Source organism: Pogoniulus pusillus, chromosome 25, assembly GCF_015220805.1.
Source record: "Pogoniulus pusillus isolate bPogPus1 chromosome 25, bPogPus1.pri, whole genome shotgun sequence".
Classification (NCBI taxonomy): Eukaryota; Metazoa; Chordata; class Aves; order Piciformes; family Lybiidae; genus Pogoniulus; species Pogoniulus pusillus.
Genome location: NC_087288.1, coordinates 8,255,507 through 8,282,946, shown reverse-complemented (window position 1 = coordinate 8,282,946; position 27,440 = coordinate 8,255,507). Strand labels below are relative to the sequence as shown.

General features: G+C 50.3%; 1 protein-coding gene across 4 annotated transcripts in view; it reads right to left on the bottom strand.

Annotated features, from left to right (window-relative positions):
• Window positions 1–27,440, bottom strand: part of GALNT14 (polypeptide N-acetylgalactosaminyltransferase 14) — a 121,988-nt gene that overhangs the window by 55,797 nt on the left and 38,751 nt on the right. For 3 of the 4 annotated variants that reach the window (XM_064164335.1, XM_064164336.1, XM_064164337.1), the window contains one exon: window positions 19,265–19,434. In XM_064164335.1, the coding sequence (XP_064020405.1) occupies window positions 19,265–19,434 (170 nt within the window). Of the gene's footprint in view, window positions 1–19,264; window positions 19,435–27,440 lie in introns of those variants that run through there. The other variant, XM_064164338.1, reaches the window with a different exon arrangement.

The following is a 27,440-nucleotide window of genomic DNA, read 5'->3' as shown; positions in this document are numbered from 1 at the left end:
GAAGTACTGAGCTATCATGAAGGGGTTTTTGCTTTCCAGAACCGAGGCAGAGGCCCAGACACTGTCATGCCCACCTGGCTGGTGGCACTGGCAGAGGTAAGAGCATCGCCGCAGTGCCGACTCCCAGCCACCTCAATACCACCTCCCAAGGCTGCAGTTTCCACCAGCTGGCTGAGAGGTGAGCCAAGTCCTAGTTCTGAACTGACTCCTTCCTTATTCATTCCACCTTACTGGCACCATCCGACTACAGGGAAGACTGGGACTTAACACCTTCCAGGCCAGCCCGCAGAAGGTGAAAAGCCACAGCTGTAAACACAGTCCCTGCTGCCTCCTTCCCAGGAGGAAATGTTGTAGACTCTGTAATTACTCTGACCTTTAGCTGATGAAATTCGTGGCTTTACTGAATAATGCCAACATATTCCTGGCTCAGGAAATCCAGATACACCTCTTACACCTCCATGCTGCTCTTTCCAGGTCCCTGTTGGTCTCTGTGATGGCCTTAAAGATGACACCCCAGTGGCAGGAGGGCACTCCATGCCCAGCCTGAGGAGCTCTCCCTCACAGCCACCATGTCCCTTCCCATCCACGTGCTGCTCACCTCCTCTTGTGCCACTGCCCAGATGCTACTCTTCATACTCTCAAATGAAGCAAGGAAGAGGACTGAACAACCATAGAATCATTCAGGGTTGGAAGGGACCTCAAGGATCATCTAGTTCCAACCCCCCTGCCATGGGCAGGGACACCCTACCCTAGATCAGGCTTTCAGCAAGCCATCAGTTTGCTTCCCCAAAGCACTGGACCACTCAAGGTAAAGAAAAATGAAGGTAGGACTGGGGAGGAAAAAGCAAGTAAGGGTAGCCAAATATTACTGGTTTAAGCTAGCAGCACAGCACATTGCCAAAATGCCTGAGGTGTGCTTTTTAATTAAGTTTTTCACCCTCTCATTTTGAAATTGCATTTCTGGATATTTACAAAGCAGCCCTACATGAAAGACAAAAGATTGCAGGAGAGGTGAAATGACTCCAAAGGTAAGGAAAAAAGCCTACATCTTGAGAGAGGCAAGCTCACACTAAATCAGTAGCTGCTGTCTCTCATCAAAACCCTTCCCAAATCCTGCCTTGACTTGACCAAAGCAGATTTCTCACCACTGCCCTGTCCTTTCAGCACAGCCATCAACTCCTAAAATCTATCATTCAACTGATTCTAATTCTAGGTCCATCCTCAAAGGACACTAAAGTTGCACGTCCACTCTGCATGCAGTAGAAAACTCTCAGGCATTGCCCTGTGCAACACTATCCTCATTCATCAAAGCTCCATCTCAGGAGTTCTAAAGACAGAGAGTTTCTGAATTACTAAGCAGAACTGGGTCATGCCCTGAGCTGCTCATCTAGGTCCCTGTGGCTCCTTGCATCATTCAGTAAGCAACTTCAGCTGAGCTTTCCTAAGCTGGCATGATGAGTGAGAAGCTGCTGCTGCTGCTATTGTCTGGTGCCTGTTTTACCAGGCTCAGCCCCAGCCTGCCTACCACAACTGCTCTCCCTGTGCTATTTCTGCACCATTATCTCCTAACTGCTCCCAGACGTGTGTCCTTCCACCCACTCCCAGCTCCACAGCAGGAAGGGGTCTGGGGAGCAACCAAGGGAAGCTATTTCTGGAGCAGAGTGAAAGAGGATGGAGAACACAAAGTCATCAATACTTCAGTGGTGTGATTACAATAATTAAGGAGCTAATAAACAAAGCTGTGGTGGATGTGCGCTGCATCACCCACCAGTGGGATTGCCAGGGAATACTGCATGCTGGCTGAGCCTGCCAGGAGTGTGAAGGCTCCTCGTGTGTGATAGCAACTTGCTTTTAAAACCCCAGATGCTGAAGCACCAGATCAGCCTAACTAGACAACATCCACGTGGGGAACACTGAAATGTTGTAGACAAGCAGCCCCAAGAGCCTCTGGCTCTGCCACTCAGCCCTGACTTCTATCTAATAAGGCTTGTCACATCCCAAAGATGGGACTGATGTCTGAGGCCTTGAGCAACCTGGCCTCCTGGGAAGTGTCCCTGGCCATGGTTTGGAACTAGATGATCTTTAAGCTCCCTTCCAACCTAAACCATTCCACGAATACCTGTGCTGATGCTACATAAAAAGACAACACCCTTCCAAGCACCCCCAGTCTCAGTTCACCTCTGGAACCAGTAGTGGCACCACAGGATGGACAAACCTACCCCAAAAGTCTCTTGTGCTCAACACTGGTCAGGCCACATCTTGAGTACTGTGTCCAGTTCTGGACTCCTCAATTGAAGAGAGATTTTGAGGTGCTGGAAGGTGTCCAGAGAAGGGCAACAAAGCTGGTGAAAGGCCTGGAGCACAGCCCTGTGAGGAGAGGCTGAGGGAGCTGGGGGTGTGCAGCCTGCAGAAGAGGAGGCTCAGGGCAGACCTCATTGCTGTCTACAACTACCTGAAGGGAGGCTGTAGCCAGGTAGGGTTGGTCTCTTCTGCCAGGCAACCAGCAACAGAACAAGGGGACACAGTCTCAAGTTGTGCTGGGAGAGGTCTAGGCTGGATGTTAGGAGGAAGTTGTTGGCAGAGAGAGTGATTGGCATTGGAAAGGGCTGCCCAGGGAGGTGGTGGAGTCACCATCCCTGGAGGTGTTCAAGCAAAGCCTGGCTGAGGCACTTAGTGCCATGGTCCAGTTGACTGGATAGGGCTGGGTGCTAGGTTGGACTGGATGATCTTGGAGGTCTCTTCCAACCTGCTTGATTCTATGAAAAAGCAGCCTGAAAAGGGTTAGGTTGAGCTGCTGCACCTGCCAAGGCTCCTTTGGGGTCCCTGTGGAGCTCTGACTGTCCTTGCCAAGAATTCTACCCCTGGATCCTTTTTGAGAAGCCCTTTCAAAGCCTCCTCTAGTCAGTCCCTTTTCTTTTTTCCCTTCTTCCCCCAAGCATAAGCTCAGCTAAAACCTCTCACAGCTCCCCAGAAGATAGATTTCCATGCGAGCTGCTCCCTACCAGTGGCTTTCTTGGCACTCGGGCTGGGTAATAAACCCGCAGGCTTGCAAAAGCATGAAATCCAGCATGTCCAGAATTATTTTGTGTGACAATTACATCTGGGGTAATTTCAATTTAATACCTGGCTGTGAGTGTGGATTGCAGAGCATAGCCTGAGAATGGCTGTAATAAGGAAACTCAACCCACTCGGAGCCGTGTGCTGGCACTGCCTGCATCGAGCATGCTGCTGGGGGCACTTCAGAGGGCACAACACTGCCACCAAGAAAAAACCCAGAGAAACAAACCAAAACAAACACCAAACAAAACACACCCACCCCAAAACAAAACCCAAACCAATGGCCTTTCTTCGGGGTTTGGGATGATGAAAAGCTCAACATGAGCCAGTAATGTGCATGCAGAGACAGACAGCAGCCACGTCCTGGGCTGCGGCAGGAGAAGCATGGCCAGCAGGGCAAGGGAGGGGATTCTGCCCCTTTACTCTGCTTTCCTCAGACCCCTCCTGGAGTACTGTGTGCAGTTCTGGAACCCCCAACACAAGAAGGACATAGAACTGTTGGAGCCAGTCCAGAGGAGGCGACGAAGATGCTCAGAGGGCTGCAGCAGCTCTGCTATGAGGACAAGCTATGAGAGTTGGAGCTCTGCAGCCTGGAGAAGAGAAAGCTTCATGGAGTCCTTAGACTGGCCTTCAGGTATCTGAAAAGGGCCTACAGGAAGGCTGGGGAGAGACTATTTAAAAGGTCTTGTAACACCAGGACAAGAGGTAATGGGTTTACACTGGAAAAGGGTAAATTTAAACTAGATGTTAGGAAGTTCTTCACAGTGAGGGTGGTGAGACACTGGCACAGGTTGCAGACACTCCCTCTCTGGAGGTGTTCAAGCTCAGGTTGGATGAGGCCTCGAGTGACCTGTTCTAGTGGGAGGTGACCCTGCCTATGGTGGGGGGTTGGAATTGGATGAGCTTTGAGGTCCCTTCCAACCCAAACTCTTCTATGATTCTGATTTTCAGGAAACCAATGGCAGTCTGAGGGTTGGTTTTTTGTTTTGGTTGGGTTTTGTTTTCCGATTGCTGAAATCACAGAATGTTAGGGATTGGAAGGGACCCTCCAGAGATCATCTAGTCTAACCCCCCTGCAAAAGCAGGATCACCTAGGGCAGGTCACCCAGGAACACATCCAGACGGGTCTTGAAAGTCTCCAGAGGAGACTCCACAGCCTCTCTGGGCAGCCTGTTTCAGTGCTCCAGCACCCTCAGAGCAAAGAAGTTTCTCCTTGTGTTGAGGTGAAAATTCCTGTGCTCCAGTTTGTATCCATTGTCCCTTGTCCTCTCACAGGATACCAGTGAAAAGAGACTGACACCTTCTTCTTGACACCCACCCTTCAGATTTTAATAAACATTGATAACATCTCCTCTCAGCCTTCTCTTCTCCAGATTCAACAGCCCCAGGTCTCTCAGCTTTTCCTTGCCAGACATGTTCCAGTCCCTTCATCATCTCTGTAGCCCAGCATCACCATGCACTGGCTGGCACCTGGTGCCATGCTAAGTGCTAGCAGCAAACAGGCTGCCTGCACATCCTGTATTGGGATCCCTGCACATCCTGGGACAAAGAAATACAAAGAAATCTCTGGGGTTTCCTCCACAGCACCAAGAGCTTTGATGCTGACCATTCCAGAAGGCCACACCACAACCTGAGCGTGAATGTCACTGCCCAGAGCACCTATATAGGCTTTACAGCACGACAGGAAGAGCAGAGATTGCCACCAGATACAGACCCTTTTGTAGCTATCCTGGTCTTAGCAGGTCCACCTCGGGCTGGCAGGAATTAGGGACAGGGTAGTGCTACCAAAACACTAAAAGAGGGGCTGAAAAAAAAGAACTGGAAGGTGGAAGACTCTGGAAAGCAGCTGTGCCAAAAGGAAAGAAGGGATGAGGAGTCAGATGCCACTTGGTGATGCCATGGTACTGCAGGGGATGCCAGCTCAAGTGTGACTTGCCAAAGTGAAAACACACCCTTGAGAAAGGTTGGCAGGTCTCTGTGATGGACTGGCATGCACCTCAGGCTTGCACTCCAAAAAGGGACTGAAAAATCCCCAAGGAGGCTGCTGGAGCTGGGAGAAACAGAGGCCACCCACAGAGAGGAACCTCTGCTTGAGCAGATGTCTGGGGCGTGTGCAAGGCTTTGAGCAAGGGTGAGGAAGCACATCTGCAACAGATACTCAGAGATATCAAGAAGTTACTTAGCTGGCTTTACCTAGATGTAATTGGATAAAACTGTTAAGGAAGACCACCAGGAAAACACTGGCCTAAACCGGTTCTGGCTGTAGATTTGGCTCCTAGAAAAAGCTGGCCAAGTCCCCGCGTCTCCCCTCCTCAGTGCATGCTACCACAAAACCACTGGAAAACAGGTTAAAAAGAGGAACCCTTCTGCAGGCAGGGGAAGATGTAGCCACTGATGAAAGAGCTCTCCTTCAGCCTCTGTGTTCTTCTGAAGCCGATGTGCTACCAAGAACGTGAAGCACTTGCCTGAAGGCAGCTCCAAGCCTTGGCAGGGGCTCACCGCGCAGGCTGCCCACGAGGACAGGCACCTGCAAATGGGCACCCGGCTTCAAATCAGCTTATGGGTTGACCTGAGGAGCTCAGTCTTCTGGAGCTGACCAAAAAGGACACTTTCCTACACAGCTCCTGGCAAGCAAAGCAGTGCTAGCACACAATTAGTATTTCCTCTAACTCGCTGCCTTCTTAGGTCTCCTTCTTTCCTTTCTTCCTTCCTTTCTCATCCCTGCAAGATAGAGATCTAAAAAATTAATCAAACAGCTAAATTTGAAGAAAGGGGGAAATGCAAGAAGGCAAAAATAACCTACTGTGCACATGATGTGCTGCTGCCTGCAAACCTCCAAACTGATGAGATGATGCATTTATAATTTATTACCCCCCAAAAAAAAAGAAATTGCTGGATGGATTTTTGTCTTTGGAGAAGAAGAGGAGAATAAAAAGAGAAGCTCCTGGAAAGAGAGAATTGCAGGGCTGTATTTAAAACCAAGTTAAAGCAGACTGTTTGTCTTGATCTTCAAAGCAGCTCATGAATAATTCAGACTTCTAGGGCCCTCTGCACAGACTCAGGGTCTGCCTTGTTTCTGGGCCTCCTCCCCCACCCTCCCCCCCCCATCTCTCCTCACAACTGAAGCAAAAAGAAAACAGAAACCAACAAAAGTGTGTGTGGGGTGAAGGAAATTACAGGGTCAAAAAAAACAGAACCTTCTTTGTTTTCAGTAGAATTTGACATTGTGGCCAAATATCTGATGCCACTTTTACTGGAACACCAGAGCTGATATCAAAGGTTTTCACTTGATGACATTAGAAGCAAAATCTGGCACCTTGCACCTTCCTGGGATCATAAAACTGTTGAGATTGGAAGAGATCTCTGAGATCATCAAGTCCAAGCACTCCTAGAACTTGCAATCCCACTACTACTATTCAGCCAGTATCACTACACCATTTCCTTGAGCATCACATCTTCGAATATTTAAATACCTCCAGGAATGGTGACCCCTCCACCTCCTTGGGCAGCCTGTTCCCACACCTAAGAACCCTCACTGTGAAGGAATTGTTCCTAATCCTCAACCTGACCTCCCCCAGCGCAACCTGGGACCATTTCCTCATCCTGTTCACTTGTTGCATGTGAGAAGAGACCAACCCCCACCTCACTCCACTCTCCTTTGAGGAAGCTGTAGAGGGTGATGAGGTCTCCCCTCAGCCTCCTCTCTGAAGGCTGAACAAGCCCAGCTCTCTCAGCCACTCCTCATAAGGTTTGTGTTCAAGGCCCTTCCCCAGCTTGCTTGCTCTTTTTGGACACATTTCAGCCACAGATCCTTTATTGAAGATCTTTACATGCCAGGAAATCCCAGAATTACAGTTCAGATGGTCAGAACCACAGATGCAAAGACTCATTAAGGAGGATGCTTTCTGACCAGAGCCTCCTGGCACCATGTGGCAAAACAAAGCCAAGCCCCCATTCCCCACAACAACTCCTTAATCATAATTGGAAAAGTACAATCTCCACTCTGTGCTGCAAGAGCTCAAAAAGACTTCAAGCATGCAGAGATCTGTAATGCTTTCAGTGGCAGTAATGTGTCCAGTTTAAAGGACTAGTCTGCAACTACCTAAAGGGAAGCTGTAGCCAGGTGGGGTTGGTCTCTCCTGCTAGGCAACCAGCAACAGAACAAGGGGACACAGTCTCAGGTCATGCCAGGGGAGGTATAGGCTGGATGTTAGGAGGAAGTTGTTGGCAGAGAGAGCGATTGGCATTGGAATGGGCTGCCCAGAGAGGTGCTGGAGTTGCTGTCCCTGGCGGTCTTCAAGCAAAGCCTGGCTGAGGCACTTAGTGCCATGGTGCAGTTGACTGGACAGGGCTGGGTGCTAGGTTGGACTGGATGATCTTGGAGGTCTCTTCCAACCTGGTTGATTCTATGACTGAAGCACTTTCCCTATATGGACAGGCTGAGAAAGTTTTGCCTGGAGAAAAGAAGACTCTGGGGAGACCTCAAAGCAGCCTTCCATTACCTGAAAGGGGCCTACAAGAAAGCCATGAAGGGACTTTTTCCAAAGGCTTGTAGTGATAGGATGAAAGGGAACAGATTGAAACTGGATGAGAGGAGATTTAGACTGGAGATTAGGATGAAATTCTTTCCAGTGAGGGTGGTGAGACACTGGAACAGGTTACCCAGGGAGGTTGTGGATGTCCCGTCCCTGGAGGTGTTCAGGGACAGGTTGGACAAGGCCTTGAGCAACCTGCTCCAGTGGAAAGTGTCCCTGCCCATGGTAGGGGGCTTGGAACTAGATGTTTTTTAAAGTCCCTTCCTACCTAAATCATTCTCTGAATCTATGAAATCTCCCCAGATGGCCCCAAAGCATTGCCTGTGATCACCCTTTGAGGACAGCCGACAGGAACAGGCCTATAAGGTGCAGGGCAGTGAAAAAACCAACCAAACAAGGGTTTGATGGAAGAAACTGCCTCATGGCCTTAATTACCAATAGCAACAAGCCTCAGAAATTAGTTCCATCACTTACCAATACTTGACTTCGATTTCAGCCCACGCTAACATATTGGGTCAATAGAAATGGCAGGAGGAGCAGGGAAGTTAAACAAACAGCTTCATTCAGTCAGGATTACTTGGAGCAAGTTATCAAAGTAATCGATGGCAGGTAATAACCACAGACCAAGTGCTCGATACGTTAGAGCAGTCGCAGGCACAGAGTGATGGACGGCACCTCGCCGATGCTGAAGCACTTACAGACGAAGGGATGTCCATCACCAAGTCTTCAGCAGGCCCTTTGGCACGGGTCAGGTGGGCATCATATCCACCAAGGTGATCAGAGGGCCGGAGCGCCGCCACGGTGACAGGGACATGCAGAAAGAGCAGCAGCTCTCCGGCTGGTATCTCTGGCTGAATGTGTCACCAGCTCATTAAGTGAGGCTCTGGTTTTGAAAAAGGTTCATTTTTCATCAAGTCTTCTGTCCTTGGGAATAATTAGCCCTGGCAATACCAGCTCTGTCCTTCCCCAGAGGACTGAGAGACATGGCAATGGCATTGATGGACAGACAGCATCTCAGCTCTGGGCTAACAGAGCACCCAAACAGCAGCTCCTGCTGCACCAGGACAGGGGAGGGCTTGCCCTGCTGGGAAGCTGCTCTGTGGAGAAGGGTCTGGCAGTGCTGGGGGACAAGAAGTTCCCCATGAGCCATTAATGTGGCCAAGAGCAATGGCATCCTGGGATGCATTAAGAAGAGTGTGTGCAACAGGTCAAGGGAGGCTCTCCTCTCCCTTGACTCTGCCCTGGTGAGACCACACAGAGTATTCTGGGCTCCCCAGTTCAAGAGAGACAGGGAAATACTGGAGAGACTCAAACCGAGGGCCATGAGGATGCTGAGGGCACTGGAACATCTCTCCTATGGAGAGGCTAAGAGACCTGGGGCTCTTCAACCTGGAGAAGAGCAGATTGAGAGGGGAATTGATCAATGTTGATCAATAGTTACAAGGGTGGGGGGCAGAAGGATGTGGCTGGGCTCTTCTCAGTGGTGCCCAGTGACAGGACAAGGGCAGCAAGTACAAATTAGAACATAGGAGGTTTCACTTGAACTTAAGGAGAAATTCCTTTACTTTGAGGGTGCCAGAGCACTGGAGCAGGCTGCCCAGAGAGGCTGTGGGGTCTCCTTCACTGGAGAGATCTCACCTGCACTTTGTCATCCTGGGCAACCTGATCTAGGTGAACTTGCATCAGCAGAGGGCTTGGATTAGATCTCCAGAGGCCCCTTCCAACCCTCACCGTTCTGTGATTCAACACAAACTAACCTATTGTAGAATATTTACAGAGGCCAAATCCTGCTCCAAAGGGTGCACATGTTGGGCCTGCCCTATTTTCTGCCCTTGGGTACAGGGGATGCTTTAAACCAAGGCACCAAGGTGCTCTAACGCAGCCAAGAGCTTCGCAGCTCTGGCACCAGAGCACCAGTCCAAGCCCCTTCTCCCCAGGCACCACCTCCAGTACCAGCTCTGAGGCAGTCTCTTCCTTCTCTGCTCTGCTGCCCAAATCTACATAGCAAGAGGGAAATCCCAAGGGCTCTCCTAACTCTTCCATCCCAATGACAAGCCTGTTCTCACAGAGAGAACCAGCCACTGAACTAAATCCCACGGGAACTGCAGGGAAGAAGATCCCCATGGTGCTTGCACCACAGCCCTCACTGTGGGGTACAGGGCACAAAGACTGCTGAGAACAGGGCTGGGATGCAAGCAGAGTGTATGGAGGAGCTGGACGAGGACAAGGGGAGGTCATTTCAGCTCGACCCAGAACTACTTGTTGCATGCAAAATGCAATGGGTGGGTGGGGAATTTCCAGAAGGAAAGTAAAATCATCTCAAGAGGAAGCAAACCCAGAGTATCTTAGGTGAAGGAGATCTATCACTGGGAGAGGGAAAGTGAAGCTGTTTTCAGCCTGCTTTTCCCTTGGAAACAGCAGGTTTGGGCAAGCAAAACGTTAGTCCAACTAAAATAAAGGTCTACAGAAGGGACCTCTGGTGTGGAGGCTGCTCCTGAATGAGCTTCTTAGACAGGAGGATGCCTGTCCAGTCCTGTGACCCAGAGAGTCACAGTGGGGCTGGAACAAGGAACAGCGGGAGAAGAAAAACACAGGAGTAAGAAATGTAACATTACACCATGGTGTTTGCTGGAATAGTGCAGAATCACCCTCACTGCCTGCAGTCAGGCCCCTGTGGGGTCCACTGCAGATCCCTTTTAGCCAGGAGCACAGCTCAGGAACGGGTTCTGCTGGCTGTGCAGACAGGTGCCATAAGTCATGCTCCTAGCGCAGCACTTCCAGGCAGAACTAGCTTTGCCCTCCAGAAAAAGACAAAACATGAGTAACACAGCCACTTACCTGACACATCCTCCTGCATTCAAAACACCTGCCTAGACACTGCCATCAGCTCCTCACACACTCTAGCTCACTCTCCAGCTCCTTCCCAAGAGTTGCCCTCATCCCTCTCACTCAAGAATGAAAAATGAGCCAGGAGGAACAGCGCTGCAAATCCTCTGCTGCAGAGTAAGCGGCGTCACGTTGTTGTTTCCCTGTCATCCATGATCAAGACAAGCATCCCTGCCCCTGAAGGAACACCAGTCTCCCCCTGCCCTTGCCTAAGCATCCCATCAGTGCTATTGGTAACCAGTGCCCCTCAGCCTGCCTTTTCTCTAGGCAGCTCCTCGAGATACAGAACCGGAAGGGGGCTTACAGGAGAGATGGGAAGGGACTTCTGATAAGAGCTTGTGGTCATAGGACAAGGGTCAGTGGTTTGAAAGTAGAGCAGGGTGGATTTAGATTGGACATTAGGAAGAAGGTTTTTACTATGAGGGTGGTAAGACACTGGAACAGGTTGGCTGGAGTTGTGGGCACTTCATCCTTGGAACTGTTTAAGACCAGGCTGGATGAGGATTTGAGCAAGCTGGACTAATGTGAAAGTGTCCCTGCTCAAGGCAGGGGGGCTGGAACTAGATGATCTTTAAGATCCTGTCCAACTCAAGCCATTCTATGAAATCTGAGGCATCTCACAGCACTTCAGATCCCATTCCCTCGATGACCAGAACATCTCACACCAGAGTCCATGACTCCAAGGCATGACTTCAAACTATGCTGTGAAGATAGGCTGATGGAGCTGGGGTTGTTCAGCCTAGAGAAGTGAAGAGCTCTGAAGGGACCTTAGAGCTGCTTCCTAATACCTAAAGGGAGCCTACAGGAAAGCTGCAGAAGGACTTATAACAAAAGTGTCTAGTGAGAGGACAAGAAATAGCACAGAAAAAGCATAAACAATTCTTTCTCATAAGACATCACCCAGCCTGTGAAGGTTTCAAACTCAGGCCACAACAGGCAGCTGATCAATGGCAGAAGCAAAACCTTGGCCAAGACAGGTAGCTCTAGTTCATCCTCAAGACACACACTAGCCCCAGCTCTGCTTGATGGACTGTTCTCATATCTTCATCCCCAGAGATCTCAGCTTAAGGAAGTGAAGCAAAAATACAGTGCTGAGTGCTGACCTCTTGGGGTCTGGTGTCTAGGAGACAAAAGCTATTATGCTGTTTCCTAATGGAGATAGTTTCATCTCAAATGCTCCTCCCACCATTCAGCTGGGTACCTGCAGAGTCACACTGTGCTTCTCTGTCATTAGAAGGGAGATTAAAGCCAAAGAATGAGTGAGGTGATTCTGCCCCTCTACCCTGCTCTTCTGCCACCCCACATGGAGTCCTGTATCCAGTTCTGGTATTCCCAGCACAAGAAGGAGGGGGTACAGACAAAGCAAAGAAGGTCATCAGGGGGCTGGAGCACCTCCCTTGTGGGGACAGGCTGAGTTGCGGTTGTTCAACCTGGAGAAGAGAAGGCTTCAGGGAGGCTTTATAGCAACCTTTCAGCATCTGAAGGGGGCCTACAGGAAAGCTGGGAAGGGACTTTTTACAAGAGCCTGTATTGATAGCACAAAGGGCAATGGCTTTGAGCTGAAGGAGGGGAGATTAGGATGAAATTCTTTCCAATGAGGGTGGTGAGACACTGAAACAGGTTGTCCAGGGAGGCTGTGGATGCCTCCTCCCCAGAGGTGTTCAAAGTCAAGCTGCATGAGACCTTCAGCATTACCATCTAGTGGAAGGTGTCCCTGCCCAAGGCCAGAGGGTTGGAACTAGATGATCTTTAAGGTCCCTTCCAAACCAAACTGTTATATGAATCTATCATGAAAGGCTGCAGGATCACCAGATCTTCTCTCACCCAGCTAATTCTGCCTCCAAGCACGCTCTGCAAGCAAGAGATGCCCATACAAGGGCTTTGCCCAAGTGTGATAAATCTTTTCTGTTGTAATGAAATCACCAATGCCCTGGCTGTGCACAGAGAACAATGGAGCAGCTGGAATAACTGACCAAGGGACAGAAAAGCTTTTTGGGATACTCTGGATACAACTGTACAACTACCTGAAGGGAGGCTGTAGCCAGGTAGGGTTGGTCTCTTCTCCCAGGCAAGCAGCAACAGAACAAGGGGACACAGTCTCAAGTTGTGCCAGGGGAGGTCTAGGCCGGATGTTAGGAGGAAGTCGTTGCCAGAGAGAGTGATTGGCATTGGAATGGGCTGCACAGGGAGGTGGTGGAGCCTCCGTCCCTGGAGGTGTTCAAGAAAAGACTGGATGGGGCACTTAGTGCCATGGTCTAGTTGATTAGATAGGGCTAGGTGCTAGGTTGGACTGGATGATCTTGGAGGTCTCTTCCAACCTAGGTGATTGTATGATTATATGGATACTGTGATACGCTTTAAGAGAACTCTGTGACTGCTGGCTCGCAATCATACAGCAGGCTAATAACAAAGCCCCAAAGCAAGAAGGGTCCTGTACCTCCTTGCATCCAGCCACCCACAACCCACAGGAGGTGCTGCCAGGCCACTATCTCCAGAGCTTCACACACTCTGACAGGGTACCCCCAGCTCAGACAGGAGAGTGCAAGACAGCACAGCTGGCAGCACACACAGACGGCTGCAAGAGGACACCTCTCCTGGCTTTCAGCGACACCGGATCTGGGAACGTGGTGGCATTTGAGCATTCCCTCTCCTCCACATCTTCGACAGCACAGCTCCATCTGTTCTCATGGGCAGAGGTTCACCCACCCCCACAGCACTGAAGGCACCGCTGCTCAGACGTGCCCCACTTGCTGCTGCGCCACCGCCCTTCTGCCCCAGCGGCATCAGGTGCGGGCAGACCACCGCACGCACGCTCCTGCTCACCCAGCTCTTGTCCTGCTCTGCAGGGCGGCACAGCCCGAGTCAGCAGTTCTCAGGAGAGTGGCTGAATAAGCAAAGGGTAAAAATAACAGGATCCCTGAGGACTCAGCCTGCATTACGCCTGAAACGGGATTAGCTCAGCTACCACCCAGAGCCCACCAGAGAAACACACAGAGTCAGCAACGGCAAAGGCGGCAGCGCACCAGAAAAGCCTCTAGGTTTGGTTCTGCCCTCAACTCTTCGAGCTCAGCCTGCCTAATGCCACAGAATCACAGAATGTTAGGGGTTGGAACACGGAGACCAACCCCCTGCCAAAGCAGGATCACCTAGGGCAGGCCACACGGGAACACATCCAGGTGGGTTTGGAAAGTCTCCAGAGAAGGAGGCTTCACAACCTCTCTAGGCAGCCTGCAGACCTTCCCTTGAATTCAAGCCACCTGCGAGGCACCCACCAGCTTCTGCAAGTCTAATGCTCAGGCACTGCTGAGCACAGCAGAGCAGAGCCCTGTGCAGCACCTTTGTGCTGCCTGTGGAACAAGGTGGGCTTTTCCACACATGGTCCTCCAGACATTCAGCCCCTCAGCTGGGGACTCTCAAGAAAACAGACAAGAAGGGTGAAATAGATGAATTTGTACATGGGGTGTGAAATTCATTTCCAGCTGTTGAGACCCAGTGTTCACCTCAATTAATCTCAAAATGGTTTTCATCCAGTAGGCAAGCAAGTTGAAGGATGATAAGGCAATGTGAGAAGTCCAAGGGGATGGTAACAAGCAGAGCCAAAGGCAATGCTGTCAAAATCTACTTTTCCCCTCTCCAGCTCTTCACTTCCAAGAAGATATTACAATATTCTCAGTGCACTTGACTGCTTGCCACTCCTGGGATGCAATCATCAGCTCAGCTAAAAACAGAGCCACTTCAAAACCTGCATGAAGCACAGAATCACAGAATGCTAGCGGTTGGAAGGCACCTCCAGAGAGCAGCAAGCCCAAAACCTCTGTGATGCAGGACCACTTTGGGCGGGTCATAGAAACAAAGAGTTTGCAAGATTAGGGAAAGACCTTTAAGATCCTTAAGTCCAACCATAACTCAACAGGTTATACAGGGACACCAGCTTTCTTGCAAGCTGCCTAACTGAATACCCCTCTGCTCTTAGAGGAAGAAATCATATTCAACAGTCACAGAGGAACACAGCCAGATGGGTTTTGAAGATCTCCAGAAAAAGAGACTCCACAACCTCCCTGGGCAGGCTGTTCCAGGGCTCCAGCACCCTTACAGTAAAGAAGATTTTTTCTCCTGTTGAGATGGAATTTCCTGTGTTTATGTTCCTTGCCTCTCATCCTATCACTGGGTGTCACTGAACAGAGGCTGTCTCCATTCTCTTGAGGGTCATCCTACAGATATTTTTAGACATTGATAAGGTCCCCTCTCAGCCTTCTCTTCTCTAGATTAAACAGCCTCAGGTCTCTCAGCCTTTCCTTGTAACAGAGATGCTCCAGTCCTCCATTAGACTCTCTCCAGTAGTTCCTTGTCCCTCTAGAACTGGAGAGCCCAGAACTGGACACAATATTCCAGATGTGGTCTGAGTAGATCTGAATAGAGGGCCAGGAGAACCCCATCCTGACCTGCTGAACACACTCTTCTTAATGCACCCAAGTATACCATTGGCCACCTCGGCCACCAAAGCACATTGCTGTCCCATGGGTAACTTCTTGTCCACCAGAAGCCCTGCATGCAGATGTCTACACATGCTTTCACCTGCCATGTGCCAAATGTCTTTTGCATGGGACACAGGGAGACATGGAAGGTGTGCAGAGCTGAGATGCATGACCAACCCCCTGTGGACCCAGAGGTTCCTCCCAGCCATCCCATGCACAGCACAGCTAGGTATTTTCAATTACCCCAACCAGAGCTGCTCCAACACAATGCAGAATGTGCAGCCCTGTGTAGTGCTTCAAATCCTGACTGCTCTGGACCCTCAGAACTCAAACTAGCAGCTCTCTGCTCCAGAGGAACACAGAATCATAGAATGGCCTAGGTTGGAAGGGACCTCCAAGGCTCATATAGTCCAACACTACAGGCATCACCTCTTCCCATTTGTCCATCATACAATCTTCATGGTTGGAGAACACCTCTAAGATCAAGTCCAATGATTATCTAACTACCAGGGCCACTACTATGCCATATCCTTGAGCACCATATCTAGGCAGCTTTTAAGTACATCCAGGGCTGGAGATTCAGCCATTTCCCTGGGCAGCCTGTTTCAGTCTTTGAGAGCCCTATTGGCACAGATTTTTTTCCTGCTTTCTCTCTCTCAGACACACACACACACAAATGCACCCTCTTCAGCAGCTCTGTGAGTCAAGCTTAGCTGGGAAGGTAGAACTTCTTGAGATCGTGGAGAGGGAGCAAGCTTCAAGTATTGTGTGATCTGGTATAGGTGATGCTGTTCTGGCAGGGGGGTTGGACTGGATGAGCTTTCAAGGTCCCTTCCAGCCCCTGACATTCTGTGACACAATCTGGCCCACAGTAGCTGTGGCATTTAGCCAGCTGAAATCACCACCAAACCAAGCACAGGCTTGCAGCCCTGCAGTGACTGGAAACAGGTTCCTCAGAGCACTACAATTCCTCTCCACCTAAAACTATTCCACTGGCTGCAGTTTAAAAACAAAAATGAATCCAGCAAACATTGCTAAGCAACTGGCTGTCAGCACCACATCTCACCAAAAGCATCTGCCCTCTCCATGGCCTTCTGGCAAGGAGCTTGCTGCTCAGCCTTTGCCAGAGTCTGTGCATTCAGCTATTGTTGGCAAGTCCACAGGCTTGGCTGGGTTAACAAAGGAAACCCCAGGAAATCTTCTGCAACCATCCTGGTGAAAAACACCACACAGATTGGCTATAAGGAGTGGGCCCCAGGGTCAGGACTAGGAGGTACTGGTGGGCAGCAGGTTTAGGATTAAGAGATACTGGTGGAAACTAGAGACAGGACTAGAAGGTACTGGTCTCAGGGTATTACTGTGATCTGCAGATGTGTGGGTCTTGGTGCTGGCACATGTTGTGCAGAGAAGATAAAAGATGGAGAGCAAACATGTTGAAAACCTGGTCCCAGAGAAGAGCAAGCTGCTTCAGACAATAACATCTGGCTGAGGTTGAAGGAGAATCTGCTTGTCCATGGGGATGAGCTTAAGTGGTGAGACCCTCTTTGAAGCCTCCTCATCTTGCATGTGAACTTGGCAGCAGCCCCTTGGTGGGCCAGTGGCCCTCAGCACAGCTTCTGGCACCACAGTGCCCTTTGCTGTAGGACCCATTGTAGGGCGAACCTTCCCCTGAGGTCAGCTGGAGCAGAACTGAGGTCTAACTCTTTGGCTTCACCATCACACAAGAAAGTTTGAGCCCCTCCAGCCTGGGTCACACAGAGCAGCCTAAGATAGGGCTACCACCAAAACCATTCACCATCACACAAGAAAGCTTGAGCCACTCCAGCCTGCCTCACACAGAGCAGCCTAAGATAGGGCTACCACCAAAACCAAGTCTCTAAGGTCATGCAGAGTGAACCCTGGGGGCCTTTCTGTGTCTCGTGCTTGTCTGGTCGGTGGCACTCTGCCCTCCACATCACAGGAGGGAGCTCTCTTAGTACACAGCTGTGCTGTGTCCATTCTCCACACGCAGCCACCAGTAATTTCTCCCTGCTCCAAGAGCACACCATGCCCGGCCATGCTTTCCCACCCAGCTCCACTGGGCCATTCAGGACCCACTGCCGGGTGGCAGGGTAGTGCCAGCACATCACCCTGGACACCTGCACCATCAGCACGGATTTCCTTCCAGAAAAGGTTCTGCAAACTCTGCACCTTCCTTCTCCCTGAGGACCACCACGCCTGGACCCCTCTCCAGCCTCCCCTACCAGCTCCTGCCTCCCGCAGACCTCCCAGCAGCTCCATTTCCTCCGTGGCCACGCTAATGCTCAGCTAATGGTGCCTCATCCACAGCACTGGTTGGACACATCCACTACATCAGAATCCAATTACCGGGCTGAGGAAATGAGAAGCAAATGCAATTAGCCACAGCCCCTCCCACGTGCCCTGCCCTCGCTTCCTCCCTAATGACAACTTTCCTTTGGCAGGAGCACTCAGCACTGTGCCCACCTGCCCAGGAACAAAGTGGCTGCCACCAGGCAGCGGGGGTATGGCGAGGGGGCAGCCGAGTGGCGCTTCCCTTTTAACAAGGCAGATGGTTCATATCCCTGGCACTCATCCTCTCCAGGAATAGCAACTCGCTCTCAGCTCAGCTCTAACAGGCGTCCATCAGGGCTGGCAGCATCTCTCCAGAGAAAGGAGCATCTGGTCCTTACTATGAAAAGGAGTAAAAGAATAAATCAATAAATAAGTACACTGCTTGCTGTGGGGCTGGAGCACTGCTGCTGTTTCAGCACTTCAGCCCAAGTGCTGCTTTTGGACTGCAGCAGGGGAAAGGCAATTGGGTCAGATGCTGGGAGCTTGAGCTGCTTTGACCTGGGGATAAGGTGCAGCCCAGGCAGCAAAGTACCATGGCTGGGTCCCATCACAAAGCACTTTCATCAGAGCAGAATTTCCCCTGCAAAGGCTACCAGGAGAAGAAAGTAAAGGATAGCTGCTGCCATAGGGCTGGGACTCAATCCCAGATACAGCTCCCTGGGAAAGGCTTGTACCAGCTGTGGGCTTGGAGTGCAGGCAGGGGCCAGGCATGCACTGTGTCCTAGAAGGACAAGGAAGAAAACTTTGGTGCATTTCCTACAGCAGTGGGGCACTGGCATCCATCCATCCAGCAGACTAACCATTATTCCTACTGCCTATCAACACCCTGTAGCTATGAAGGGCATTCCTTAACTAATGGGTTTGGAGAAGTAACTGGAGGAAGACTATAGTTGAACTCATGGCAAGTGAGAGTACACAAAATCTCTCACCCTGCCCTTCACAGGCAGATGACAACAAGGGAGTGCAGGTCATAGAATCATAGAATGGTAGAGATTGGAAGACATCTCTGGAGATCAAGTCCAACTTCCCTGCCAAAGCAGGATCATCTAAGCCAGATGACACATGAACAAGTCCAGGTGAATCTTTAAAGTCTCTAAAAAAGGAGACTCCACAACCTCTGTAGGCAGTCTGCTGCAGTGCTCCAGCACCCTCACAGTAAAGAATTTTTTCCTTATGTTGAGGTGGAACTTCCTACGTTCCAGTCTGCATCAGTTGCCCCTCACCCTATCCCAGAACACCACTGAAAAGAGTCTGGTCCCTTCTTGACATCCACCCTTCAGATACTTATAAACATTAATAACACCTCCTCTCAGTCTTCTTCAAACTAAACAGGTCTCTTAGCCTTTCCTCATCAGACAGATGTCTCAGTCTCTCCTTCATCCTCATCTGGCAAAGCAACCCTCACTGTAATCCTCTCTGGCCCTCCAAGAGATTATATGGGAGCTGAAGCAACTAGCAACCCAAGTTCTTACCTTTCTCTCTCCTCCTCACTCAGCAACAGTCCCTTGTCCCCCACATGAACTCCTCTCTTTGCAGAGCAAAGTAAGTTCTTAACAGTTGGTTTATCCCCCTTGCATGCTCTGAGAGCATCCTCTGCAAAGCAAGAGTTCCCAGCACCAGTGAAGACTTCACCCATCACAGAGATGCAGTTTGTAACACCCAAGACTTTTCTGAAGGAAAAACAATGAAAGGCTTTTCCTTTCTTTCCCTATGATCCTGGAGTAACTTACACAGGTTTTAACTAATAGGCTTAAGACTTCCAGACATGCCAAGAAATCCAGCAAGGTGAAAGATTCAGTTCTAACAGTACAACTCAGGCAAAAACAATCCCAAGCACACCCACTGGGACAGACTCCCCCCAGCATCCCAAACCCGGGGCCCTGAAGAGGAAGGACACTCTCCACCCAGATAATGAAGTTTTGTGAGGAAGACCAGGAGAAGCCCTGGGGAAGGGAGAACCTGTGGTGGCGAGTGTCGCGGACGGCGCGGTCACTGGGAATCCGCTCGCTCTCCCGCTGGTTGAAGGCATGGAGCCGGTAAGGGTCCTCGCCGCCCTTCCACCTCCGGGCACTCAGGTACCTCCGCTCTTCAAACTGATCCCAAAGGTCGTCCCAGTCCAGGTCCGAGCTCTGTGCACACAAAGTCAGACCCGTTAGAGACAGGAGGCACCACAGGACATCTGAAGCCGCTCCGGTGGTCCTCCCAAGCCCCACTGGAGGTCACAGGATCACAGATGTTAAGGGCTGGAAGGGACCTCTGGAGATCAAGCCCAACTCCCCCTGCCAGAGCAGGACCATACAGTCTAGTGCAGGTCACACAGGAACGCATCCAGACAGGGCTTGAAAGTCTCCAGAGAAGGAGACTCCACAATCTCTCTAGGGAGTCTCTTCCAGGGTTCTATGACACTTATAGTAAAGAAGCTCTTCCTCATGTTAAGACAGAACTTCCTGTGCTGTAGTTCACATCCATTGTCCCTTGTCTTACCACAGGGCACAAGTGAGCAGAGGCTGTCCCTGTCCCTTCCTCCTTGACCCCCTTACATTTGTAGCCATTTATTAGATCCCCTCTCAGTCTTCTCCTCTCCAGACCAAACAGCCCCAGGTCTCTCAGCCTTTCCTCATCAGGCAGTACTCCAGTCTCTTAATCATCCTTTTAGCCCTCCGTTGGACTCTCTCAAGTAGATTGGTTGGCCCCACAGCATGGACCAGCATGGCAACAGCAGCCTAAGAAGGAGCCTCAGTAAATCTCCAACGTCTGGGTTTTTTTAAAAGGTCTTGGAAGCAGCAAGGCAAAGAAAGGCTGCCAATTTGAACTTAGCATTACTACCTCGAAGCCAAATTCAGGTCTCTGGTGGATCCCCTCCTTAAACAACAGTCTCCAGATACACAAAAGTGTAAATACACAAAAGTGTAAAGGTCTTTGTAGGGTTTTAATTTCTCTCCAGCCAAAAAACAAAGGTATTTTCCACCACATCTCACCACCCCTGTAACTCTTCAGGTAGGAAAGGGCCATCAGGGAGTAGCAGCAAGCACAATTTCATGTTTCCGCTCTGGTACCAAGGCTAGCTCCAGTAATGGGACTCTGGAGGAAATGCAACACAATCCTCCCACCTTGATTTTGTTTCATCTTTGCTGCAACAAGCTTCCCACCAAAGACTTCACAGAACCATAGAATCATAAATTGCATTGGTTGGAAGTGACTCTCCAAAGTTATCTTGTTCAGCCCCCTTGCAATCAGCAGGGACATCTCCAACAAGATCAGGCTGCTCAGGGCCACATTAAGTTTGACCTTGAATGTCTCCAGCGATGAGGCCTCAACCACATCCCCTGTTCCGGTATCTCACCACTCTCATTATGCAGAACTTCCTCCTGATGTCCAACCTAAATCTCTCCTGCTCCAGCTTCAAACCATTCCCCTTTGTTCTACTGCTATGAGCCCTTCTAAACAGTCCCTCCCCAGCCTTCCTGTAGGTCCCTCTTTGGATACTGAAATGCTGTCCTAATCTCCAGTCTAAATCTGCTCTCCTCAAGCTTCAATCCATTCCCTCACACAAGCCATTATAAAAAGTCCTTTCCTGGCTTTCTTGTAGTCTCTTTTCAGGTACTGGAAGGCTGCTCTAAGGTCTCCCTGGAGCCTTTTCTTCTCCAGGCTGAACAGCCTCAACTCCCAGTTGGAAGAGAGTTTAAAATCCCAGCCAGCCCTACTGCAGAGAGAAGAGCAGGCAAGCATGTGCCAGTGCAGTCCCCCCTCTCCAAAAGGATGGAGAAGTTGCATTTTGGGATAACCCAACAGCTCCAACAGGCATCAGAGGGTACAAGCATCCCTTGGCAGCACAGTGCCACCAGAGGGTTTGAGCACCCCCAGCAGCATGACGCCGTGCAGTGGTTCTGGCACTGGGCAGCACGGTGCCGAAGCCAGCACAGCGCAAGGCGGCGCGGATAAGATCTCAGCGTTCCAGCAGCACAGCCCCTTTGATCCCAGCCTACATGGAGAGATGCAAACGTTTACAGACATCTCAGCTCAAAGAAAATTGTGATCTTATCCCATAATTGATCTTTTCTTCTTCTTTTCTTCTTTCTTCTTTCCTCCCCCCTCCTCAGCTCGCACCATCTCAAAGCCGATTTTGCCTGCTAATAGTGCAAAACGAAGCTTTTGAAACGGGTGATTTTTATCCCATAATTGATTTTGCTTGCTCCCAGCAGTGAGTGTTTAGAAGAAAGGAAGGAGGGAGAAGCAGCAGCAGGACCAAGCTGAGCATCTCCAGCTACACGATGCCCCACACTACTCAGGGTCACAGTGACACAGGCACCTCCAAAAAGCCAACAGAGCCCAGGGGTGCAGGGGATTTCAGGAAGATGAATGGCTTTTTCCTCTCCTGGTGTGACCCCATGGTCTTTTCAGAAGAAACACCTGCACTTGCCCAGGGAATCATAATCAGAGAATGGCAGGGGTTGGAAGGGACCTCTAGAGATCGAGTCCAAAAACCCTGCCAAAGGAGGATCATCTAGGGCAAGTTACACAGGAATGCTCACAGATAGGTTTGCAAGTCTCCAGAGAAGGAGACTTCATATCCTCTCAGTGCAGCCTCTTCTCCTGGGGGGCATCAAGAAGAGTGTGCCCAGCAGGTCAAAAGAGGTTCTCCTTCTGTGCTCTGCCTTGGTGAGACCATATCTGGAGTACTGTGTCCAGTTCTGAGTTCCCCAGTTCAAGAGGGACAGGGACAGGACTGTAGAGAGTGGAAGTGAGGGCTACAAGGACAACGAAGGGACTGGAACATCTGTCTGGTGAGGAAAGGCTGAGAGCTGGGGCTGTTCAGTCTGGAAAAGAAAAGGCTGAGTGAAGATCTTGTTAATGATTATAAATATCTGAAGGGTGGCTGTCAAGAAGGGGTCAGTGCCTTTTCAGTGGTGTCCTGCAATAGGACAAGGGCAACAGGCACAAACTGGAAGACAGGAAGTTCCACCTCAGCATGAGGAGAAACCTCTCTCCTGTAAGGGTGACAGAGCACTGGAGAAAGGCTGCTCAGGGCAGTTGTGGAGTCTCCTTCGTTAGAGACTTGAAAAACCCATCTGGATGCATTCCTGTGTGACCTGCCCTAGGTGATCCTGCTTTGGCAGGGGGTTGGACTTGAGGTCCCTTCCAATCCCTACCATTCCGTGATTCTATGATTTGCTCCTCATCCTACCTTGAGCACAACTTGCATCTAAGAGTGCAAGCCTTGTTTCACCACAGTGAATAACTAATACCCCCACAAAATCTCCACCTGAAAGACACCACCCAACCCTGATTCACCTAGGCTCTTCTTTTTGGGTCAAGGAAAGTAATGCGTGATGGTTCCTAAATATTGGGTAGATAGATGCTAAATAGAGATTAAAGGTTAACAAATTGATCTGGTCACAAAACAAGCCCAGGAGGTTAACATTCTCAGCCAGAAGTAAATACCTGTGTTTGGTCAGTTGCTTTCAATCTAGACCTCTTGCCCAAATCTTCTGAGTGCTCTTTGGCTTTTCATTCCAAGACATTCCACAAGGGCTACAAGAATTGGGGCTGTTCAGATTGAAGAAAAGAAGGCTCCAGGGAGACCTTAGAGCAGCCTTCCAGTACCTGAAAGCTGCTACAAGAAAGCCAGGAAGGGACTTTTTACAAGGGTTTGCAGTGATAGGATGAAGGGTGAGGGCTTTGAGCTGGAGGAGGGCAGATTTAGACTGGATATTAGGAAGAAATCCTATACAGTGAGGATGGTGAGACACTGAAACAGGCTGCCCAGGGAGGTTGTGGATGCCCCCTCCCTGGATGTGTTCAAAGCCAGGATGGATGAGTCTAGTCAAAGGTGTCCCTGCCCATGGCAGGGGGTTGGAACTGGATGATCTTAAAGGTCCCTTCCAACTCAAACTATCCTTTGATTCTATGAGTGTGTGAAAATAGGAGCAGGATGCTCTGAGACATGCACACACTGAAATAAACACCTGCACAGTGGTGTACACCTGCTCAGAGGAGCCAGGGAAAGGAAGGCAGCAGCCTCGGCTTTAAAGCTCCCAGCTACAAAAGCAGTGGGAGGCAGGAGACCTCCTGACCTGAATGTAGGGACTCCCCAGTCCTCAGCCCCTGATCATGGGTAAGGAAAGCAAGTGAAAGCATAAGGGAAAATCCCCTCTGCTCACCCAGGGACAGCACATCAGTCACAGGTTACTAGGTAAGGTCTTCACTGTCATATTTCCACCATGTTTTATCACCTCTTCCTCACACCAGAGCTCTGTCTTGGGAGTTAAATAACTGATGTGCAGAAATCCAAATTTAATTTATTATGATCTAACTCACTCTAGAAGCCAAATTACCCTGCACTAGGAAAGGATCAAGTCAATACTCCACTTGCCTTTCTATTTATCTTCTTCAGGGCTCCTCTCTCCAAGTTTCATATTCATTTTCTTTCATGTACTAGTAATAAATTGTCTTTTTTTTTTTTCCCTTGGAATTAGGTAATTTCTCATTCAACATCACAGTTGGATGGTGGGTATTAATTATAGAAAACACAGTCAGTGCTTGGAAGAATTTGAGAAGCTCAACAAGTCTGGAGAACAAGAGAAGAAAAAGATATTCAGGGGGTGGCCGACTGCTCTTGGGGAAAAAGTGCAACCCCTTCCTGCACCTAACTGAGCAGGGCCTTGGAGGGCTCAGCAAGAGGGACACACCACAGACAATACGACAGACAAAACTCCTTGTGGAGAGAAGCTCCCACCTTACACCAGTACCCTGCTGAGGGCAGAGCTCACCAAGAGCCTTGTCCTCCACCAGCTTGCTAAGAGTAACCCCCTCCCCCCAAACCACTTACTAAATGCACCCCTCCCCTAAACCACCCACCAAAAGCAACCCCCCAAACCACTTCACCAAAGAGCAAACAAGCAAAACCACAGAGCAGGCATGGAGGCAGCTTTGCACTGCCATTGCACATGAAAGATCTGAAGCCTCTCAGTGCAAGGATGTCATTCATCTTCTGCTCCTTCAATCATGGCTCAGAAACAAAAAAAAAGGGGAAAAACTATACTGAAAAACCAAAGGCAAAAAGCAGACGTGGTGCTGCAGGGGGAGAGTGGGTCATTAGCAGTAAAACTACAATTTTCTGGCAACTGCTAATGCCTTGTTTATGTGGATTTCTGCAAATAGGACATTTTAATGGCATAATAATTGTGTGATTACAGTACAGCAGGGATCGCTGGAGCAGGAAAGAGGAAGGAGCGACCCAGTCGGCTGCTGCTCAGAACCCAGAGCACCTCCACAGATGCTCTGCTCCCTGCCTGCCTGCACCCACAGGCAGCTCCTGCACCTCAGCAGCATGGGAGGACAGCGGAGGTTGGGTGCTGGGCATGGGACTGGCCTAGTGAGCTGGCTGGGCAGGGAAAGTGTTTCAAGTGAAAGGCCTGGGCCAAGAAGAGCTGGTGGTGACCAGGCATGGGCAGGTTGCAGTTGTCCCCAGGAAGAAAAGGAGTGGGCGGCACAAGACAAAAGTGGGCTCTGATTCGTTTCCTTTCTCTCATGACACTTTTAAAGGAGAAAACTTGAGCCTTTACCAAAACAAAAGCCTTCTGGGGCTGCTGAGCACTGTGTGGAGCTGGCACCATATGCATCCCTTCAGAAGACAGCAAATCCCAGCCAGTCTGATGGCCAACAGAGCTGTTTGTGTTTCTTGGGCAGCCCCAACCTTTGCCCAGATGAAGGTATTTTGCCTGTGCAGGTGCAATGATGACCCCCCAAAGAGATCAGGCAGCAACCAAAGATGCCTCTACCTTGGCCCTCCTCGCACACAGCTTCCCCTGGAAAATCTAGTTCCAACATAATCCCTGACCAAGCACTCACTGCTGAGCCTCCATCCCGCCTTCCCTGGGACTCAGGCACTAATAAAAGCAAGCGGGAACACAAACAAAAGAATACATTAGCCTAGCAAAAGCTACCCGTGGTGACTGTCGCCACCTCCGAGTGAAAACTGCGGAGGGTCAGGTGCGACGCAGCACGGCGCTGCCCAGCCCAGCCGCGCTGGGTCCGCACTCCGCCCGCACGGCCGGAGCTGGCTGGCGCAGGCTGCGCGTCCAGCGCGGCCCGGCGGCACTGCAGGTGGAGGGCGCTCCGCTCCTTCAGGAGCAACTGCAAGCAGGCATTACACAAATGAGATTTGAACGGCTCGCTGAAGCCCCTGCGAGCAGCAGGTTCAATTATAGAGCTGCTCCCGGCCGGTAATGCCAGCTGAAAGGATTAGACACTTCAAACAGGGCAAGGCTCAGCCCTCCTTGTCCCCAGGCACCAGCGCCTGCACTAAGAGGGTCAGCAGGCCCAGGTGAGAAAGAAGCAGGGCAGCATCACACTGCCTTCATCCTCTCCCCCATCTCCCCAGACAGCCCAGATAGAACATCAAGGTACAAGATTCTTGAGCTGTGCTTTGGTGTAGGTTACCTGATGCCAGAGCCCCGCAGTTTGGCTTAACCCCATGCACGCAGCGCTGTGCATCCCGATGGCCTCAGCCTCATCATATAAGGAGAAGACAAATAGAGCACCACGGCCACACTCTTTGCCCTGTCCTTGCCCTGCAGTGCCAAAATCAAGCTGTGGGTCTCTGGAGAAGAGGCTCCAAACCCATCCTGCAGCATATTCTCCGGTGCATCAGGTGGCACTCAGCAGCAAATCAACACAGACCCTGGAAGGGCAACATCCCACATCTCCTTTCTATCATCTCTCCTTCCCCAAACTGCAGATCCCTCAACCAAATTAAGCCCTTAAAGACAAACTTAAGTGACTCGAGGTATTTCAGAGGAGCCCACAGAAATCCCTGTTCAAATGCCTAAAGGACTCCCCTGAAGTGTTTCATGACCTCACTGCTGCCTTCTTCAGCTTTGTGCTGACACCAACTATGCATCACAAAACAGAGGGCCCTCAACTCTCATCTGTCCTCAATCACTCTTCTGCTTCATGTGGATTTTAGCTTCAGTTTCTTTATTTGAGGGCTACAGCTCCTCTTTCCCTTCCACTGGCACCTGTACACAACACTCACAGAATCACAGCACAGTAGGGTTTGGGAAGTGAGCTCTGGAGACCGTCAAGTCCAACCTCCCTGACAAGGCAGGTTCACCTAGAGAAGATCACAGGGGAACACATCCAGGTGAGTTTTGAATGTCTCCAGGGATGGAGACTCCATCACTTCTCTGGGCAGCCTGCTCCAGTGCTCCCCCGCCCTTAAAGAATTTCCTCCTCATCTTTAGATGGAATTGATGTTCCAGTCTGTGCCTGTTACTCCTTGTCCTGACACCTACAGCTTTGGGCAACAGGACTGAGAAAGGCAGGAAAATGGGCATGGAAATGTCTTGACCTCTGAGGAATGGAAAATGAGTTGACCTTCAAGAAATGGAAGAAGATTGACCTTCCAGAACTGTCTGTAAACATTGCCTGGATGAAACAGCCTCATTCAGGCACTGGAGAAGGCTCTCCAGTGCCCTTCTCTGAATGTCCCTATGCTCAACTACCATCAGCACAGGCTGCTGGCCACCAGTTCAGTGCAAAGAGCCATCCCAGGTCAGTTGAGCCTTTGATAAGTCAATCCAAGCCAAAACCCATCTCTTTTGTGCATCCTCATCTGTATCCACAGGAAACAATCTACAGGCTCCAAAACACCCTCCAGAGGTTTAAATCTGCTAAAAAGTCCTCAGCCAAACACAACAGCATGAAAAGCCACCAGAGAATTATTGCTGCTATTTCCAGCAAGGGTACCAAAGCTTGCATTGTAAAACAGATGGCCAGGGCAGCCACCAAAATGGAGAATTCACTTGCAAATCAGGACCAGGGAACTCCAGCTTGCAGGAGGGAAAGCTGATAGATTCACTGCTTTGATGAAAGGCCAAGTTTTGTTCCCAGGGCTTCCCTCAGCAGAACACAAGTCAGCTCAGAGTTGACACTGCGCTCACCAGCAAGCATTTGCTGCAGCAGTGCCAGGTTCAAACGTACCCCAGCTCCTGCAGGCAGCTGGTCTGAGCTTCAACTCTGGATGATGCTCTGACCTACTGGATGTAGGTGTAGGTTACTGTCCTGCCTGACACCACCATAGCCATTAATCAGAATCAGTCAGAGTTGGAAGGGACCACAAGGATCATCCAGT